This window comes from Muscardinus avellanarius, assembly GCF_963383645.1.
Source record: "Muscardinus avellanarius genome assembly, chromosome: 7".
Classification (NCBI taxonomy): Eukaryota; Metazoa; Chordata; class Mammalia; order Rodentia; family Gliridae; genus Muscardinus; species Muscardinus avellanarius.
Window position 1 is genome coordinate 7,387,599 of NC_137793.1, and position 19,873 is coordinate 7,407,471.

Sequence of the window (19,873 nt, forward strand, 5' to 3'; positions counted from 1 at the left end):
CGCCGCACTCACAGGAGGATAAGCACGTGCCGGGTCTGTGCAGAGCACTTTACATGCAACATGGCATTCCAGGTCCCTCGTTTAAGCCTTTACACGGGAGGAGACTCTCGGTGACATACCTTGATCAAAGCCATAAAGCCGGGAAGTGGCTGGGCCAGGATTTGAACCCACGCCTGCTGAGGAGGGTCTGCGTCAGCTGTTCTCCTCCACGGGGACGAGTCAGTACTGACTGTCATACCTGCTATGGCTGGGAGGCCAGTGTGCTCAAGCTCAGGAGCCCTTTGTGACAGGTGTCCGTCCCTGGGAGGGGACGTGAGGACCAGACCCCACCTAGCCGCGGGGCCCAGCAAGCCGGATGCCGAGAACGAGGCCAGCAGGTGGACAGAGTGCTGAGCCCAGCTGGAGGCTCAGAGGTCCCGGAGGAGACTCTGAGAACCATGTGTCCCCTTCGCCCCCTCCGACCCATGACAGGCATCACCGTGCCATCACCTTGGCCTTCGCCAGCCTCCGATGCCACCGTGGACGGCTCAACACAGCACTGCAAGGCCCTGTGATGGTTTACAACAGCTACACCTGAGTCTAGTTCTGGCTTCACCACTTACACGTGACCTCAAAAAGTTTAACTCCTGCGAGCCTCGGCTTCTGGGCCTGTAAAATGGGCCTTTTGGCACAGTGTTCAGTGGTAAAGAGCTGTCAGCTGTCTTCATTGTTGGCGCCTAGGGGAATAATGGTTCTGTATACACTGAAGGATGCTGGCCTCTGGGAGGACAGTGGTTCTGTATATACTGAAGGATGCTGGCCTCTGGGGGGACGGTGGCTCTGTATATACTGAAGGATGCTGGCGTCTAGGGGGACAGTGGCTCTGTATACACTGAAGGATGCTGGCCTCTGGGGGGATGGTGGCTCTGTATATACTGAAGGATGCTGGCATCTAGGGGGACAGTGGCTCTGTATACACTGAAGGATGCTGGAGTCTAGGGGAACAATGGCTCTGTATACACGGAAGGATGCTGGCCTCTGGGGGAACAATGGTTCTGTATACACTGAAGGATGCTGGCCTCTGGGGGGACGGTGGCTCTGTATACACTGAAGGATGCTGGAGTCTAGGGGAACAATGACTCTGTATATACTGAAGGATGCTGGCCTCTGGGGGGACGATGGCTCTGTATACACTGAAGGATGCTGGCGTCTAGGGGGACAGTGGCTCTGTATACACTGAAGGATGCTGGCATCTAGGGGAACAATGGCTCTGTATACACTGAAGGATGCTGGCATCTAGGGGAACAATGGCTCTGTATACACTGAAGGATGCTGGAGTCTAGGGGAACAATGACTCTGTATATACTGAAGGATGCTGGCCTCTGGGGGGATGATGGCTCTGTATACACTGAAGGATGCTGGCATCTAGGGGAACAATGGCTCTGTATACACTGAAGGATGCTGGAGTCTAGGGGAACAATGACTCTGTATATACTGAAGGATGCTGGCCTCTGGGGGGATGATGGCTCTGTATACACTGAAGGATGCTGGCATCTAGGGGAACAATGGCTCTGTATACACTGAAGGATGCTGGCCTCTGGGAGGACAGTGGCTCTGTATACACTGAAGAATGCTGGCGTCTAGGGGGACAGTGGCTCTGTATACACTGAAGGATGCTGGCATCTAGGGGAACAATGGCTCTGTATACACTGAAGGATGCTGGCCTCTGGGAGGACAGTGGCTCTGTATACACTGAAGGATGCTGGCATCTAGGGGGACAGTGGCTCTGTATACACTGAAGGATGCTGGCATATAGGGGAACAATGGCTCTGTATACACTGAAGGATGCTGGCCTCTGGGAGGACAGTGGCTCTGTATACACTGAAGGATGCTGGCATCTAGGGGGACAGTGGCTCTGTATGCACTGAAGGATGCTGGCATCTAGGGGAACAATGGCTCTGTATACACTGAAGGATGCTGGCCTCTGGGAGGACAGTGGCTCTGTATACACTGAAGGATGCTGACCTCTAGGGGGACAATGGCTCTGTATATACAGAGGATGCTGGCCTCTAGGGGGACAATGGCTCTGTATACACAGGATGCTGGCCTCTGGAAAGACGGGAATGGGAAGGAAAACATGTTGCCTATTTTCTCATTTTCTTCTCGCCCCGCAGGTGTGGATGTGCGGGGGCCGCATGGAGGACATCCCCTGCTCCAGGGTGGGCCACATCTACAGGAAGTACGTGCCCTACAAGGTTCCTGCTGGAGTCAGCCTGGCACGGGTAAGGTGGTGGCTTCCCAGGGGGAGGAAGTGGGATCTGGCTGAGACCAGTTGGCATCACTGAACCACCTTGGGGAGCTTCGGCCGCATGACCACTGGTGTGAAGATGGGCCTCGTCCTTGGAGTGAAATCCAATTTAAGATAATTTACTGAAGCCGGGCGTGGTGGCACACACTTGTAATTCCAGTACTTGGGAGGCTGAGACAGGAAGACCGCAGGTTCATGGCCAGGCTTAACTAACTTAGTGACACCCTGTTTTAAAATACAGAATAAAAATAGGGCTGGGGTGTAGTTCATAGATAGACTTCCCCTGGGTTCAATCCCCAGTTCCAAAAAATATATAAAAAAGAAAAAAGGAAAACAGTAATTTACTTAAAGCTCTGGTTAACTACGCATAGGCTGTGCAGCCTTGGGAAGACTGCTTAACTCCTCTGAGCCTGTGTTTCCTTCTTTGTCAAAAAGAAGCCAGTTGAGCCGGGCGTGGCTGCGCACGCTTGTAATCCCAGCATTCGGGAGGCTGAGACAGGAGGATCACCCTAAACTGTTTTTTTTTTTTTTAACTGATTTTTATCATCACTTGGAGTAAATTGGCCACTGGCTACAAATGGAAATCTGCTAACCAGATCTGGGGTTGGGGTGGGGTTGGATAGTAATGTCTTGCGGAGGAAAATAACAAGTACAAGTCACCCAAAAGAAAAACAGGGCAGGGAAGAGGGTCCCCAGCAGGTAAAGAGATTCCTGGGGTGAGCGGGACAGGTTGCGGGACAGGTCGCCGGCACGCGTCCTCTGTGGAGCCCCCCTCACCAGAGGACACCCTGTGTGAACCTGTGGGGCGCCGTCCACACGGCCTCCTCCGGCCCAGGGAGCAGCCCCAGCCTCCCCGACAGTCTACAGTCTGGGCAGCAGAATTACAGCCTCTGCTTCCTGGAAGCGCCAGCCTGGTGATTTGCAAGCTCTGCTGGTGGCGTGGAGGGAAAGGAGAGCCGGCAGCACCCTCTAGTGGTAGGCGCCTCTAAACACAGCGCACACACACACACACACACACACACACACACACACAGCACACACACACACACAGCACGCGCACACACACACACAGCACGCGCACACACACACACACACACACACACACACGGCCGGCCGGCCACACACACACACACACACACACACACCCGGCCCTGAACGCTGGGCCCTGGGGAGCCCCATCCACGCTAGGAACTCGGGTTCTAGGTTCATTCAGCCCAGGGAGGCAGGAATCACGCTTTCCAAAATGCCCTTGACCTCCCTGAGGATGCCAGGCAGAAAAAGAGGTTACCATCTTTCAGTAAGCCCAAGACAGACTCTTCAGCTGCAAGCAGCTTGAGGACAACAATCCCAGAGCACAACCCACCCTGCCATCCTTTTCCTATCCTATCAGAATTGTCATTTATAAACAAAAAGATACAGGCTGGGCGTGGTGGCGCATGCTTGTAATCCCAGCATTTGGGAGACTGAGACAGGGGGATCAAGTTCGCAGCCAGTCTCAGCTACTTAGTGAGGACCTTTGCAACTAACTCAGTGAGACCCTGTTTCAAAATAAAGAATAAAAAATATAGGGCTGAGGTTGTCACTCAGAGGTAGAATGGCCCTGGATTCCACCCACAGTACCTAAAAAAATAAAAGACTGAAAAGCGCATTCCAGAGTCTTATCAGAATTCTGTGTTTGGGCGTAGCTGTCTGTACTGAATCGGTGTCCTGTGCTGGGCTTTAGACAGTCTGGGTGGTGCCCACGCCTCCCTCTAACCCCCTCTCCCAGGAGCCCTGCCGTCTGTCTGATTATGTGGATAAGTCTGCAGGACACAGATGCCTGCGTCAAGCACGACCTTCTATCCACGTACCACACTGCCCTCGTTTAGCTGCATACATCACATAGAAGATGTTTGCTCGGTATTGTGACAACAAATTGTGTGTGTGTGTGTGTGTGTGTGTGTGTGTGTGTGTGTGGGTCTGGGGATGGAACCCAGGGGCATTCAACCTCCGAGCTACACCCCCTGCCCTATTTTTTATTCTTTATTTTGAAACAGGGTCTCACTGAGTTGCAGAGGGCCTCACTAAGTAGCTGAGGCTGTCCGTGAACCGCGATCCTCCGGTCTCAGCCTCCTGAGTGCTGGGATTATAAGCGTGCGCCACCATGCCTGGCTGACAACCAACGTTTAAGCCTTTGAGAGCACTAGCCCCGGGAGCGTTGTTTGGAGACAGTGGCGTGGGATTCTGGTCGCCCTAAGAGAGCTAGATGGGGGGAGACATCTTTCGCCGACTCCAGACACCCAGGAAGCGGAGGTCAGGGATGAGCCTCTAGAGCAAGCAGCCGCTTCCTTCATGCAGTAAGCGAGGCAGCTGCAAGAAGGTTTGTTTCCTGGTCCAAAACTGGAGCACGGAGCGAGGCAGCAGCGGACCCGGCCACGTGCACGGGCCTCCCGCTTTGGGCCTGGGAGGCAGCAGACTGTCTCCATATGGACGACAAGTTAAAACGGTCTTTACACTTTGAAATAAGCGGGGCGGCATCAAAAGAAGGATACTTTGTGAAAGTCAAATGTCATGGCCCCTAAAGTTTTACTGGAACACAGCCACACCCACTCATTGATGGGGTCCAGCCGGTCTGCAGAGCCTCAGATGTGACCACCTTTAAGGCAGACACTCCCCCGAGCAGCCTAAACACGTAGGTGTGAACTGCTGATAACAGCCTACAGTGCTAGTTCCCCTTCACCCTTTAGAGGAAATTTGGGGTCGAACAGAGGGCAGGGGGGAAGCTTTATAGCAGGAATAAAACCTGGAAACCTAGAGAGCTAAATGTGTATGCTGGGGGAAGGTGGGGAAGGGCCCCTGGCATCCCCCAGGGACCTCAGGAAGATGGTCCAGAACTCTAAGCGGCTCCCACAGGAGGCAGCTGTCAGAAGTTCTCGCTGTGGTGTCTACACTGCAGCTGGAATGCGGATTTTTGAGTTTTCATCCCCAAGGATTCACTCTTTTTCTCTCTTCATGGCTGCTCCCAAACACAGCATTTCCACAATGGCATTGTCTCTTTTTGTATTGATGATTCTTGATTCTTGATTCTTGATTATTGATTATTGTATTGATTATTGATGATTGATTATTTTGTATTGATGATTCTTGGACTCGCTAGTAAACGTAGCCACAGCCTTCGAAGCCCAAAGGATTCTTGGAAATTCTAGTTGCTGATGGGAGGATATCGTTTGGTTGCAAAGTAGAATTGATTTGTACCTTGTAACTTGGTCAGACTTCTTTTATCTAAAATGACAGAAACCCGACTCCATTTGGCTTCCGCAAAAAGGGGATGTAATGAATCCTGTCATTGGAAAGCCCTGGGGTAGCACCGGCTTCGGGTATGGCTGGATTCAGGCGCTGCAAAGGTATTATGTTCTTTGACCTAGCTGTGCCTCGCGCCAAGTTGACTTCATCCTTGGACAGGATTTCACCCAGCAGAACCTACCCAGAAATCCAGGCAGAAACAGGACACCTTTCCCCAACAATCCCAGCAGGCATCCAGGGCCAAGCCTACGGGTTCCGATGGGCTTGGCTTCGGTCAGTTGTTCTCTGCAGCCGGATCCCAGTGCCCTGGGGTGTCTGTATTTCCATTAGCCAAGCTGGCCATGAACAGCAGTGAGGTGGGGTTGGTCCCCAAAGGAAACTGGATGAGGCTGTCAGTAGAATAATCCCAGTACTTGGGAGGCTCAGACAGGTTGCGGCCAGCTTCAGCTACTTAATGAGGCCCTCCACAACTTAGTGAGACCATATTTCAAAATAATAAATAAAAAATATAGGGCTGGGTATGTAGCTTGGAGGTAGACAGTCTCTGGGTTCAATTCCCCAGTTCTGAAGAAAAAAAAAAGAGTAAGAGATTATAGAAGATGAACAGGCAACACAACAGTTTATATCACCAGGAGATTGTAAAGTCCTTAAAACATACACAAATAATAAATAGTGCCAGGCATAGTGCCACACGCTTAAAATCCAGGTACCTGGGAGGCTGAGACAGGAGGATCACAGTTCTCCAACAGCCTCAGCTACTTAGGCCCTCCGCAACTGAGTGAGACCCTGTCTCAAAATAAAGAATAAAAAATAGGGCTGGGGGTATATCTCAGAGGCAGAATGCCTTTGGGTTCCATCCCCATTATCAAAAAACAAAAATAGCAATACAGTTATTCCTGGCTTAGCAGAGATACAGTCTGAAAAAAAATGCATCCTGAGGTGTTTTTGTTTTTGTTTGGTGGTACTGAGAATGGAACCCAGGGGCATTCTACCTCCGAGCTACACCCCCATCCCTATTTTTTATTCTTTATTTTTTAAAAAGGTCTCACTGAGTTGCAAAGGGCCTCACTAAGTAGCTGAGGCTGGCATCGAACCTTGATCCTCCTGTCTCCGCCTCCCAAATGCTGGCATGACAAGCGTGCGCCACCACGCCCGGCTCATCCTGAGGTTTTCATCCTTAACAGGAAGGTCACAGAGCACATTCGCAGACTGGGACGCCATCACCACTGTCGCTAGGCAACATACTCATACAGGACCATCATCAAATACATGGTCCATCTTTGTCCCAGCTGCCGTGCTGTGACGGTACGGAAGGCCTAAAAACGTGGCGGAGTTAGGATCTTGGATGTGACATAAATAAGAGTGGTGAGCCTCGGCCTGCAGGACTCTTGCCGCCCACCTCCAGCCTGACCTTCCCCTCTGCCTCTGGCCCCCAGAACCTCAAGCGAGTGGCGGAGGTGTGGATGGACGAGTACGCGGAGTACATCTACCAGCGCCGGCCCGAGTACCGCCACCTCTCCGCCGGGGATGTGGCCGCCCAGAAGAAGCTCCGCAGCTCCCTCAACTGCAAGAGTTTCAAGTGGTTTATGACCAAGATCGCCTGGGACCTGCCCAAATATTACCCCCCCGTGGAGCCCCCCGCCGCAGCCTGGGGGGAGGTGAGTGTACACCAAGGCTGCAAACACAGACCCTTGTTCCCAACACAGAGCAAACATTCCGTGATGGGTGTAAAGATAAAACTCTCCTTTCTTTCCTGTTCTCTCTTTAGCCTTGTCCTGGTGTGGGATTGCTTTGCTATTTAGTGTCCTAAACATAAAAAATTGAAAATGTTGCCAGGCATGGTGGAGCACACTTGTCATCCCAGTACTTGGGAGGCTGAGACAGGAGGATCGCACAGGTTCGAAGCCAGCCTCAGCAGTTTAGTGAAGCTCTCCGCAACTTAGTGAGACCCTGTTTCCAAATAAAATATAAAATAGGTCTGGGGATGTAACCTGGAGGTAGAAGGCCCCTGGTTTCTATCCCTAGTACCACAAAAAAAAAATTGCAGACAGCCTCTGCTACTTAACGAGGCCCTTTGCAATTCAGTGAGACCGTTTCAAAAAAATAAAAAGACTAAGCTGGGTGTGATGGTGCATGCTTATAATCCCAGCATTTGGGAGGCTGAGACAGGAGGATCCAGGTTTATAGCCAGCCTCAGCTACTTAGGCCCTTTGCAACTCAGTGAGAATTTGTTTCAAAATAAAGAATAAAAAATAGGGCTGGGGGGATAGCTCAGAGGTAGAATGCCCCTGGGTTCCATCCCTAGTACTGCAAAAAAAAATTTTTTTTAAATAAAGAATATTTTAAAAATAAATAAATAAATAATAAAATGACTAAAAATTAGGGCTGGGGGTATAGCTCAGAGGTACAGTGCCCTTGGGTTCCATCCCCAGTACGCAAAAAAAAAAAAAAAGAAAGAAAGAAAGAAAACTGAAAATGTTAATGGTATGCATTTCACCCTTCATCTTTACATTTTGCAGTGCCAGGTATTGCTGTTGTTGTTGCTGCTGCTGTTACTGTTTTTGCTGTTGCTGATTTTGCTGTTGCTGCTGTTGCTGTTGTTTTTGCTGTTTTTGCTGTTGCTGCTATTGGTGTTGTTGCTGCTGTTGTTGTTGCTGTTGCTGCTGTTGCTGTTGCTGCTGTTGTTGCTGTTGCTGCTGTTGCTGCTGTTGTTGCTGCTGTTGCTGTTGTTGCAGCTGTTGCTGTTGCTATTGCTGCAGCTGTTGCATTTGTTGCTGTTGCTGCTGTTGCTATTGTTGCAGCTGTTGCTATTGTTGCTGTTGTTACTGTTGCTGTTGTTGCTGCTGTTGCTGTCCCTACGCTGTCTGTCATTGTTGCAGTGCTGGGGATGGAATCTCAGAGCCTCGCACCTGGGGCAAACACTCTCCCACCCACTGAGGCCCAGTGCCGGTTTTCAGGGCACTGAATTAACTCCCGCGCAGGACGGTGGAACACGGTAGCGTTCCATCCTCCTACGTGCCTGGGTGTTTCTTTCCAAAGAGCAGAAGCCCAGCCAGGCTGTTTCAGTCCGACTTCTCTCTGATGCGCAGGTTCCACCAACCCTCAGCCTTCTACCCTCTGCTGAGAAAGGAAGGCCCCGAGGGGAAGCACCTCGTACTCCTCCCCATCCCTCCTAGATAAGTGGATGACCACTCAGGAGCCATGATGCTGGGCCGGGGACTTGTTCAAAGCCGGCCAGCCCCTCCTGACACCACCACCAGCATTCTAGGAAAGGCGCCGCGTCAACTTCCCTCGAAACCCTCCCCAGTTCACTGGCTTTTTTCCCTGCGTTAGTTCAAGTCCTCGGGGAAGCAGCAGCCACAGCGGGGTGATGATGTGTTGGTGAAAACTGGGAGGAAAACTGAGGGAGGCTGGGAGAGCCTGAGCCCAGGACCAGCTGGCCTGGCCTCTGTGGAGAGAAGGAAGGCAGGCAGGCAGGCTGGGGTAAACAGTCCCAGAACACAGTATGGCAGAAGGAAGTTCTGGCCCGATTAGTAAGGAGTGCTCCCGACAGAACGCCTAGCAGAGCTGTCCAGCCCCTCCCAGGAATGGGCCCGCCGGTGTCCCCACCTCACTCCGGCATAGCTGGGCACCGACATCTTCATGGCAGCCACGTCCACCCCCCCTCACACAGATAGGAGCGAGGGCAAAGGCAGGAGCTGCGGGATGCGGCACTAACACCAAGCACAGCGGTGCCTGCAGGGTGGCCCTTGCTGGACCGGTGGGCAGCCCCGCAGCTGGCCCGCCCCGACTCTCCCATCTTGATGTGAGGGGTGTGGACCTCTGTCGCTCTCTGACCAGGGTTGGGGGCACACACCTGCCACCTCTTGACGTCCACCTGCCCTGAAAGGCAGAGTCCCAGACCTACAACAAGGATGCCCTGTCCTGTCCCAGGGTTTCCAAGGCCACCTGCAACAGGGCACCTGGACCGAGGGTAAACTCTGAAAACTGGACCTGTTGGATCCAGTACTCTAGGAGCGAGGCCAGCGAGTCCTCCCCACCCTCCTCACCGGCAGCCTTCTGCCCACAGCATCTGGGAGGCTTCCTCTCTGCCCTGCACGAGCCTCACTGAGAGGCTCAGGGGCTCCCCGTCACTAAGACGATTCCGAGCCTCGCCCGACTTCCCTGCCTCGTTTCCCCTCCGGCCAGCCAGGGCCTGGGGCTACCTCGAGGCGCCTCACCGCCCCGCCCTTCTCTCTTTCCTTCTCAGATTCGCAACGTGGGCACGGGGATGTGTGCAGACACGAAGCACGGGGCTCTGGGCTCCCCGCTGAGGCTGGAGACCTGCGTCAGGGGCCGCGGGGAGGCTGCCTGGAACAACATGCAGGTACGCCCCCCACCTCGGGACGGAAGTGGGGTCTCTGCACCGTGGGCAGCCCGGGTCGCTCCTGTGCGGGAGAGGCCGTGAGTCCGCAATGGGTGACAAATGTCAGCCCAGGGCATAGGTCGTAAGAGCTTCCTGGACACCTCAGAAAGGGTGGCTGCGTTGCCGTAAAGCCACCTGTCTGGACTGTCTTGGTTAAAAAGACACACCCAGCCCAAGAGGCCAGCAAGGAAGAGGGAGATGCCGGCTCAAGTCACCAAGAACGGCTGCTGATGTCGCCTGGATCTCTCTGGCCCTGCTTCCCGCTCTCTTGGCTTTCTTCCTCACCCTGCTCTGCCCCTGTGATAGCGGACGTGACCAGCAGCCCCCAGTGGATGGACGAGCCCCTTCCAGGGGTCCTGCGGGGTCCTTGGGGCCCTCACGCCATAGGGTCTTGAGCGATGGGGTGGGAGGCGGGGGTCCTCGTGTTGACGGGGCTCTGGTCAGACAGGAAGTGGAGGAGGGTTCGTCTCTAAGAGATCATCCCCAAGAGATGTTACCGAAAGGAAACTGCCTTGGATTTCTGTGGCCCCCTCCTCTGTTGAATAACCCAGCGGCCGCTGATTCTTACCCTAAGGCCACGTTTTAAATGTTTGTCCTTTGCATAGCCGGGCATGGTGGCACACGCTTGTCATCCCAGCATTCGGGAGGCTGAGACAGGAGGATGAGGTTCGCAGACAGCCTCAACTACTTAGTGAGGCCCTCTGCAACTCAGTGAGACCTTGTTTCAAAATAAATAACAAAAAGTAGAGCTGGGTGTGTAGCTCGGAGGTTGAATGCCCCTGGATTCCATCACCATTACTGCTAAATAAATAAATAAATAAGTAAATATGTTCTTTTTTAGCATTTTGGAAATTTCCAGTGATAAGCATAAGCCTATTCTCAGGGCTCCTTTGCATAAACTGGACTTGGAAGAAGGAGGCTTACAGTGTGCACCCTGCGGCTAGGCCACAGTCTGTTTCTTGTTGTTCTAACCGCATCCCACAGACTCAGTAACTCACAACCAGTAGTGGCTTATTGCCGGGCGTGGTGGCTCACACCTGTAATCTCAGTACTTGGGAGGCTGAGACAGGAAGATCACAGGATCGAGGCCAGCCTCAGCAACTCTCTAGAGAGACCTTGTTGCAAAATAAAATACAAAATAGGGTTAGGGGTTTAGCTCAGAGGTGAAATGTCTAGGAGCCAGGCCCAGATGGCTTCCCCCAGAGAATTCTACCAAACATCTAAAGAGGTCTTAGAAATCCTGCAAAAATTCTTCCAGAAAACGGAGGCATACTCACCAGTCCATTGTGAGACCAGTGTTACCTGAATACCAAAACCAGACTGAGACACAAAACCAACCACAGACCACAAACGATTCATGACCATAGATGCAAAAATCCTGGACAGAATTTTAGAAACTTATATTAACCTTATATAAAAAAGATAATACATCATAACTAAAAGTGTCACTTTTCCCAGGAATGCTTGGTTGATACATCATCAGAAAATTAATATGATTTACTGTGTTAAGAAACTGAGAACGAAAAACCAGATAGCTGCACCTCAGTATATCTAGAAAAAGTATCTGACAAAATCCAACGCCCATTGCTTACAAGCCATGAAGAGTGAGGCACCTCCTTGACGTGAAAAAAGAAGTCTTTGGAAAACCCATAACTAGGCAGACGGTAGCCTACGCCAGTAAGCCCAGTGCTTGGGAAGCTGAGATAGGAGGGTCAAAGGTGTGAAGCCAACATCAGCAATTTACTGAGACCTTCCCTTCCAAAACTTGTTTCAAAATAAACAAAAAAAGGAGGAGGAGGAAGAGGAGGAGGAGGAGGAAAGAAGAAGGAGGAGGAGGGGGAGGAGGAGGAGGAAGAAAGAAGAAAGAAGGAGGAGGAGGAAGGAGAAGAAGAAGAAGAAAGGAGGAGAAGGAGAAGGAGGAGAAGAGGAAGAAGAAGAAGGGAAGAAGACGAAGAAGAAGAAGAAGAAGAAGAAGAAGAAGAAGAAGAAGAAGAAGAAGAAGAAGAAGAAGAAGAAGAAGAGGAGGAGGAGGAGGAGGAGGAGGAGGAGGAGGAGGAGGAGGAGGAGGAGGAGGAGGAGGGGAAGAAGAGGAAGAAGGAGAAAAGAAGGAGACGAGGAGGAGGAGGAGGAAGAAGAAGAAGCCAGGCGTGGTGGCGCACGCTTGTAATCCCAGCATTCGGGAGGCTGAGACAGGAGGATCTCAGTTCAGGGCCAGCCTCAGCTACTTAGGTAGGCCCTTTGCAACTCGGTGAGGCCCTGTTTCAAAATAAAGAATAAAAAATAGGGCTGGAGGTGTAGCTTGGAGATAGAATTCCCTTGGGTTCCATGCCCAATACCACAAAGAAAGAAAGAAAGAAAGAAAGAAAGAAAGAAAGAAGGAAGGAAGGAAGGAAGGAAGGAAGGAAGGAAGGAAGGAAGAAAACAGGGCTGGGGTTGTAGCCCAGATGTAGAATGCCCCCTGTGTTCAATCCCCAGTGCAAGAAAGAGAGGAGGAGAAAGGCGGGCAGGATGGCTCACTGCTGAGAGCCTCCTGGTGAACGTCTTTGAATACTGTCTCCCAAAGATCAGGAACTAGACAAAATGTGTGTGATTTATTGTATGCTAATTATTGAGACACTGTACTGGAGGTTCTAACCTAGTCAAGATAAGAAAAAGAAGCAGAAGTCATCCAGATGTCAAAAAGAAAAGAAGGAAAACTGTATTTGTAGACCTCGTGAACATCTATGTAGAGAAACTCTATTCAGTCTACAAAGGAGATGGTAACAGCTTCTATTCAATCTACTACAACTAATAACTGGTTTTAGTGGGGTTGCAAGACACAAAAATGAATCATGTTTTATATACTAATAATGAGGCTGAAACTGCCATTAAAAAGCACTTACTATAACATAAAAATATTAAATGCTCAGATATATAACAAAAGATGTGAAAGTCCTGTACATGAAAAACCACATGATGTTACTGGTAGAAATTAAAGGAATTCTAGCCAGGTGTGGTGGTGCACGCTTGGAATCAAGTCCTAAAATAGGAGGATCACAGATTCACAGCCAGCCTCCGCAACTTAGTGAGACCGAGACCCTGTTTCAAAATAAACAATAAAAAATAGGACTGGGGGTGTAATTCGGAGGTAGAATGCCCCTGGGTTCAATCCCCAGTAACACACACACACACACACACACACACACACACACACACACACACAGTTCTAGCCTGGCATTGTGGCACACCCTTGTAATCCTAGTACTTGGGAGGCTGAGACAGAAGGATCGCACTTTCGAGGACCGCCTCAGCAAGTAGTGAAACCCTCGGCAACCTAGTGAGACCCTGTTTCCAAATAAGAAATAAGATAGGACTGAGGGTGTAGCACAGAGGTAAACTGCTGCTGGGTTCAATTCCCAGTACCACCAAAAAAAAAAAAAAAACTCTAAACAAATGAAAATATATGCTATATTCAGAGTTTTTTGGTTTGGGTTTTGGTTGTGTTTTGGTAATGGGAATGAAACCCAGGGGCATTCTACCTCTGAGCCACATCTCCAGCTCTAGTTCCTATTTTATTTTGAAACAAGACTCCATCTCACCAAGTTGCTGAGGCTGTCCTCAAACCTGTGATCCTCCTGTCTCAGCCTCAAGCGCTGGGATTACAGGCATATACCACCACACCTGGCCTTGTGCTATAGTCATAGAGACCCTATTGGTATCAGTTCTTCCCAAACCAGCATGTAAATTGGACAGAAGCCAGGCGTGGCAGTACACCTCTGTAGTCCTAACTCCTTGGGAGGCAGGAGGATCCTTTGGATTTACATGTTCAAGACCAGCCTGGGAACACTTCAACACATAGGCACAGGTAAAAACTTCTCAACAAGACCCCAAAGGCACAAGAAACTAAAAGGCAAATCAAGACGTGGGATTGCATGAAGCTGAAGAGCTTCTGTTCAGCAAAGGGAGCTATCAGGAACCTCAGCAGAGAGCCAACAGAATGGGAGAAGATTTTTGCCGACTATTCCTCCAAGAGAGGACTGAAATCTAGAATATACAGAGAACTCAAGAAACTCAGCGCTAAGAAAAACAAATGACCCAATCAAAAAAATGGGCAAGTGAACTAAATAGACGCTTCACGAAAGAAGAAATTCAAATGGCCAATAAATGCATGAAAAATTACTCATCATTGGCAATCAGAGAGATGCAAATCAAAACTACCTTGAGATGTCACCTAACTCCAACTAGAATGACAATCATTCAACACACAAACAACAACAGATGCTGGCGAGGATGTGGAGAAGTGGGAACTCTAAGACATTGTTGGTGGGATTGCAAATTAGTGCAACCACTTTGGAAAACAGTATGGAGGATCCTCAGAAGAATGGGAACAAATCTACCATTTGATCCAGCAATACCACCTCTGGGTATCTACCCAAAAGAATGGAAACCAAACTACCAAACTAATACATGTGTATCTATGTTCATAGCTGCACAATTCACCATAGCCAAACTATGGAACCAGCCAAGATGTCCATCAACAGATGAATGGATTACAAAACTGTGGGATATGTACACAATGGAATTTTACTCAGCCATAAAGAAGAACAGATTACATCATTTGTGGGTAAATGGATGGAACTGGAGGACATTATACTAAGTGTGATTAGTCAGTCACAAAAAGTAAGAAATCGGATGCTCTCCCTAATATGCGGAAGCCAGGGAGAAAAGGGGCCACTGGAAGAACTGTAGACGAAGGAGGAGAAACCACGGATGAGCAAATACGGCGACCTGACTGCGGGTGATGGGAGGGGAAGAGGGAAATCCCCTAATGCACATGATGTACATTCACAGACATATCAAAGTCCATCACTGAGCCAAACATGAGAAGGAAGGAGGGGGAGGGGCTGAGTGAGTGCTGTGATGTGCACATGTACGTCTCTACCATCTTGTACTTCATTAAGATGTATGACTACAATGCACCAATAAAAATTTTTTTAAAAGATGTATATTTTGCTCCAAATTAAAAAAAAGAAAGAAAAATGTTTCCAGCCAGCCTCTTACTTTGGAAGGCTGAAAGAGGAGGATCGCAGGTTCGTGGCCAGCCTCAGCTCTTAGTGAATACCACTTCCAGGTATCTACCCAAAAGGATGGAAACCAAAATATCAAAGTCATGCATGCGTATCTATGTTCATAGCTGCACAATTCACCATTGCCACACTATGGAACCAGCCAAGATGTCCATCAACAGATGAATGGATTACAAAACTTAGTGAAACTCTCTTCAACTTAGTGAGACCTGGTCTCAAAATAAAGAATAAAAAAAAAATAGAGCTGGGGCTATGTCTCAGAGTTAAAATGCTCCTGGGTTTCATCTTCAGTATCACTAAAAAAAGAGATGTTTTCAACACAATCCTAATATTCTAGCAGGCTTTTTTGTAGATATTGATAAAAATGACTCTAAAATTAAAATGGAAATGCAGAAGGCCCTTGAATAGGCAAAAGAGCTTTCAAAAAGAAATTAAAGCGAAACGACTAATACTGCCTGATTTCAAGATACATTATAAAATGACAGTCATCAAAACAGTGTAGTATTCCTATTAAAAAAAAACGGAACAGAATGAAGTGTAGAAATATACCTACACATAGAAGGACAACTGGTTTTTATTTTTATTCTTTATTGTGAAACAGGGTCTCACTGAGTTGCAGAGGGCCTCACTAAATAGCTGACGAGGCTGTCTGTGAACCGCGACCCTCCAGTCTCAGCCTCCTGATGTTGGGATTACAAGCGTCCGCCACCATGCCCGGCTTTATTATTTTGTTTGAAACAGAATCTCACTAAGTTGCTGAGGCTGGCTTCTAACCTGCAATCCTCCTGTCTCGGCCTCCCAAGTACTGGAATGCGGGGCGTGCACCAACACACCTGGCTAGGAAAACTGATTTTTGACACGTCTAAAGACAGCCCAGTGGAGAAAAAGATAGTCTCTTTGACAAATGGTACTGGAGTAACTGGACATCCATATGCATAAAAAAAAAAAGCCAGGCATGGTGGCGCACGCTTAATCTTAGCATTCGGGAGGCTGAGACAGGAGAATCACGGTTTGTGGCCAGCCTCAGCTACTTAGTGAGGCCTTTGCAACCCAGTGAGACCCTGTTTCAAAATAAAGACTAGCCAGGCGTGGTGGCACATGCTTGTAATCCCCGCGCTTGGGAGGCGGAGACAGGAGGATCGCGCAGGTTCGAGGCCAGCCGTGCACGCTGGCTTAGGAGACCCTGTTTCCAAATAAAAATGTAAAAATAGGTCTGGGAGTATAGCCCGGAGGTAGAAGGGCTTCCAGGAACCCCAATACCACCAAATAAATAAATAAATAAAAATAAAGACTAAAAAATTGGGTTGGGTTCACAATAAAGACTAAAAAAGGTAACTCAAAATGGATCGTAGGCCTAAACATAAAACCTAAAATTAAAAAGATTTTAGAAGAAAACATAGACAAAGGGTCTGTGGCCTTGTATTAAGCAATGATCTCTTAAACACAAAAAATGTAATAATACCAAAAGAAAAAACTTGGAACTTCTTTAAAATTTCAGCTTCTGTTTTTTAAGACTGTTGAGCACATCTGTAAATGCCAGTAATTGGGAGGCTGAGACAGGAGGATCCAAGGTTAGAGGACAGACTCAGCAGGTAATGAGACTTATCAACCTCACGAGATCCTGTTTCAAAATAAAAATTTTTTTAAAAACTGGGCTTGAGGTGTAGCTCAGAGGTGGAATGCCCCTGGGTTCAACCCCTGGTACCACAAAAAAATAAAAATAAAAGCCTATTGAAAGAATAAAAAGGCAAGCCATTGGCTGAGAAAAGGTGTTTCCAAAGCATGTTTCTGATAAAAGACCTGTGGGACTCGTATCTAGAAAATATAAAAACTGTCACATCGAAGCTGGGCGTGGTGGTGCACGCTTTTAATCCCCGCGCTTGGGAGGCTGAGACAGGAGGATTGCATGGGTTCGAAGCCAGCCTCAACTACTTAGTGAGGCTCTCAGCAACTTAGTGAGACCCTGTTTCCAAATAAAATATATTTTTAAAAAAAGGTCTGGGAGTCTAGCCCGAAGATAGAAAGCCTCTGGGTTCCACCCCCAGTACCACCAAAAAACTGTCACATCTCAATAAGAAAAAAATGTTTTAAAAGCAAAAAGATTTGTACAGGTGCCTTACAAAAGGCAAATAAACATTTTTTTCTTCTTCCTTTTTTTTTTGTTTTTCTGTGCCCCCCACGCCCCCACCCCTCACACCCCCCACCCCCGTCGCAGTGAGTCAGGGCGAATAAACATTTTTTAAATGCTTAATTTTAAGCCGGGCGTGGCGGCGCACACTTGTAATCCCAGCATTCAGGAGGCTGAGACGGGAGGATCATGGTTCGCAGACAGCCTCAGCTATTTAGTGAGGCCCTCTGCAACTCAGTGAGACCCGGTTTCAAAATAAAGAATAAAAAATAGGGCAGGACGTGTAGCTCGGAGGTCAAATGCCCCTGGGTTCTACCCCCAGACCCGCAAAAATAAATAAATAAAATTTAAATAAATAACTAAAATAAAATGCTTAATTTTATCCAGGCGTGGTGGCGTACACTTGTAATCCCAGCATTTGGGAGGCTGAGACAGGAGGATCGTGGTTCGTGGACAGCCTCAGCTACTTAGTGAGGCCCTCTGCAGCTCAGTGAGACCCGGTTTCAAAATAAGGAATAAAAATTAGGGCTGGGGGTGTAGCTTGGAGGTACAGTGCCCCTGGATTCCACCCTCAGTACTGCAAAAAAATAAAATTCTTAATTTTATTAGTGGAGAAATTTTTTTAAAAAAAACAATGTGAAGGAGACACCAGCACACACCTGTCGTATAGACTGACCACGTAGGGTTGGCAAGGACGGGCGCGCTGGACCGTCCCTCCCTGGTGTCTCCGTTGGAAAGCGGTTTCCTAGCCCCTCATCCGTCCACTGTAGGAGCCAACCATTCCCCCTCGAGGCACTTATCCCAGAGAAAGGAACACGTGTGTCCCCACAAAGCCTTGTATGCCCATGTTCCTCCGGGTCTCTTTGTCCTAGCCCCACACTGGAAACAACCCAGATGTCCAAGAACTGGCAGACGACGAGCCCGGTGCAGTCAGACCAAATTCAGCAGTAACAAAGATGGGCCGCTGATGAAGGCCGTCGCGACGCCGATGCATCGCAACCAAATTACATCGCTAGAAAGAAGTCAGACAAAAGCCAATACGCACCGCGTGATGCCTTCTATTTAAAAATTCTAAAAAAAATAAATAAATAAATAAAAAATTTGCGAATGAATCTCCAGTAACAAAAGAAGAAAAAGCCTATCCATCCGCTGTTGCCTGGGGAGGCGGGGGATATGCAAGATTATACCAAGGGTCATGGGGACACTTGGGGGAGGGGCAGAGGATCCGTTCGTTAACTCCACCATCATGATGGTTACAGGTATAAACACGTCAAAACATACCAAATTGCACACTTCACGTCTGCAGACGATTGCACGTTAATCGATCCTCCACAAAAACTGCTGGGTGGGCGGGGAGCTCATCTACCAAATGCAATATGTGGACCAGTTTGGGTGTTGATTTCGATTGCGCAAAGACATTGACAAGGCCATCCAAGACCGCTTGGACTCTGTGTTCGCTGACACCGAGGACTTCATGAAGGAAATAACACAGGGACAGCCAGGTGTGGTGGTGCGTAATCCCAGCACTGTGGGAGGCTGAGACGGGAAGGTCGTGGGTTCAAGGCCAGCCTCAGCAACTTAGTGAACCCCTTTTTATTTATTTATTTTTGTGGTGGTACTGGGGTTCCTGGAAACCCTTCTACCTCCAAGCTACACTCCCAGACCTATTTTTATACTTTTTTTTACCTTTTTTTATACCTTTTTTACTTTTTTTTTTTTTTTTGAAACAGGGTCTCTTAAGCCAGCACGGGTGGCTTTGAACCTGTGCGATCCTCCAGTCTCCGCCTCCCAAGCGCAGGGATTCCAAGCGTGCGCCACCATGCCCAGCTAGTGAGCCCCTTTTTCAAAAAATTAATAAATAAGCCGGGTGTGGTGGTGCACTTTTGTAATCCCAGTATTTGGGAGGCTGAGACCAGAGGATCGTGGTTCACAGACAGCCTCAGCTACTTAGTGAGGCCTTCTGCAACTCAGTAAGACCTGGTTTCAAAATAAAGAATAAAAAAAAAAAAATAGGGCAGGGCTGTAGCTCGGAGGTCAAATGCCCCTGGGTTCCATCCCTAGATCCGCAAAAAAAAAAAAAAAAAAATTAATAAATATAGCCAGGCGTGGTGGCTAACACTTGTAATCCCTGTACTTGGGAGGCTGAGACAGGAGGTTCCATGTTCGCAGGCAGCCTCGGCTACTTAGTGAGGCTCTCCGCAACTCAGTGAGACCATGTTTCAAAATAATAAAAAATCGGGCTGGGTGTGTAGCTTGGAGGTAGAATGCCCCTGGGTTCCATCCCCAGTTCTGAAAAAAAAAAGGGGGGGGGGAGGAAAGAAAGAAAAGGGATGTAGTTCTGAGGTAGGATGTCTCTGGGTTCAACCCCCACTACAAAAATAGATAAATAAAGCCGGGCGTAGTGGCACACACTTGTAATCCCAGCGCTTGGGAGGCTGAGACAGGAGGATCTCACAAGTTCAAAGCCAGCCTCAGCTACTTAGTGAGGCTCTCAGCAACTTAGTGAGACCCTGTTTCCAAATAAAGTATAAAATAGGTCTGGGAGTGTAGCCCAGAAGTAGAAAAGCCCCTGGGTTCCACCCCTAGTACCACAAAATAAATAAATAAACAAACAAACAAATAAAAGTGTGTAGGCAGCGTGCTCAGGTGAGGGGTAACCACAGCGGCTGGCTGTGAGTTAGTAACTTCTGAAGCTGGGTGGTTTA

General features: G+C 48.9%; 1 protein-coding gene across 1 annotated transcript in view; it reads left to right on the top strand.

Moving 5' to 3' along the window:
- Positions 1–19,873, top strand: part of GALNT10 (polypeptide N-acetylgalactosaminyltransferase 10) — a gene marked incomplete at both ends in the record, with an annotated part of 230,129 nt that overhangs the window by 208,040 nt on the left and 2,216 nt on the right. Inside the window, 3 exons of the mRNA XM_080698619.1 lie at positions 2,154–2,261; positions 7,006–7,227; positions 9,819–9,935. Coding sequence (XP_080554745.1) covers positions 2,154–2,261; positions 7,006–7,227; positions 9,819–9,935 — 447 coding nt within the window. The remainder of the gene's footprint in view (positions 1–2,153; positions 2,262–7,005; positions 7,228–9,818; positions 9,936–19,873) is intronic.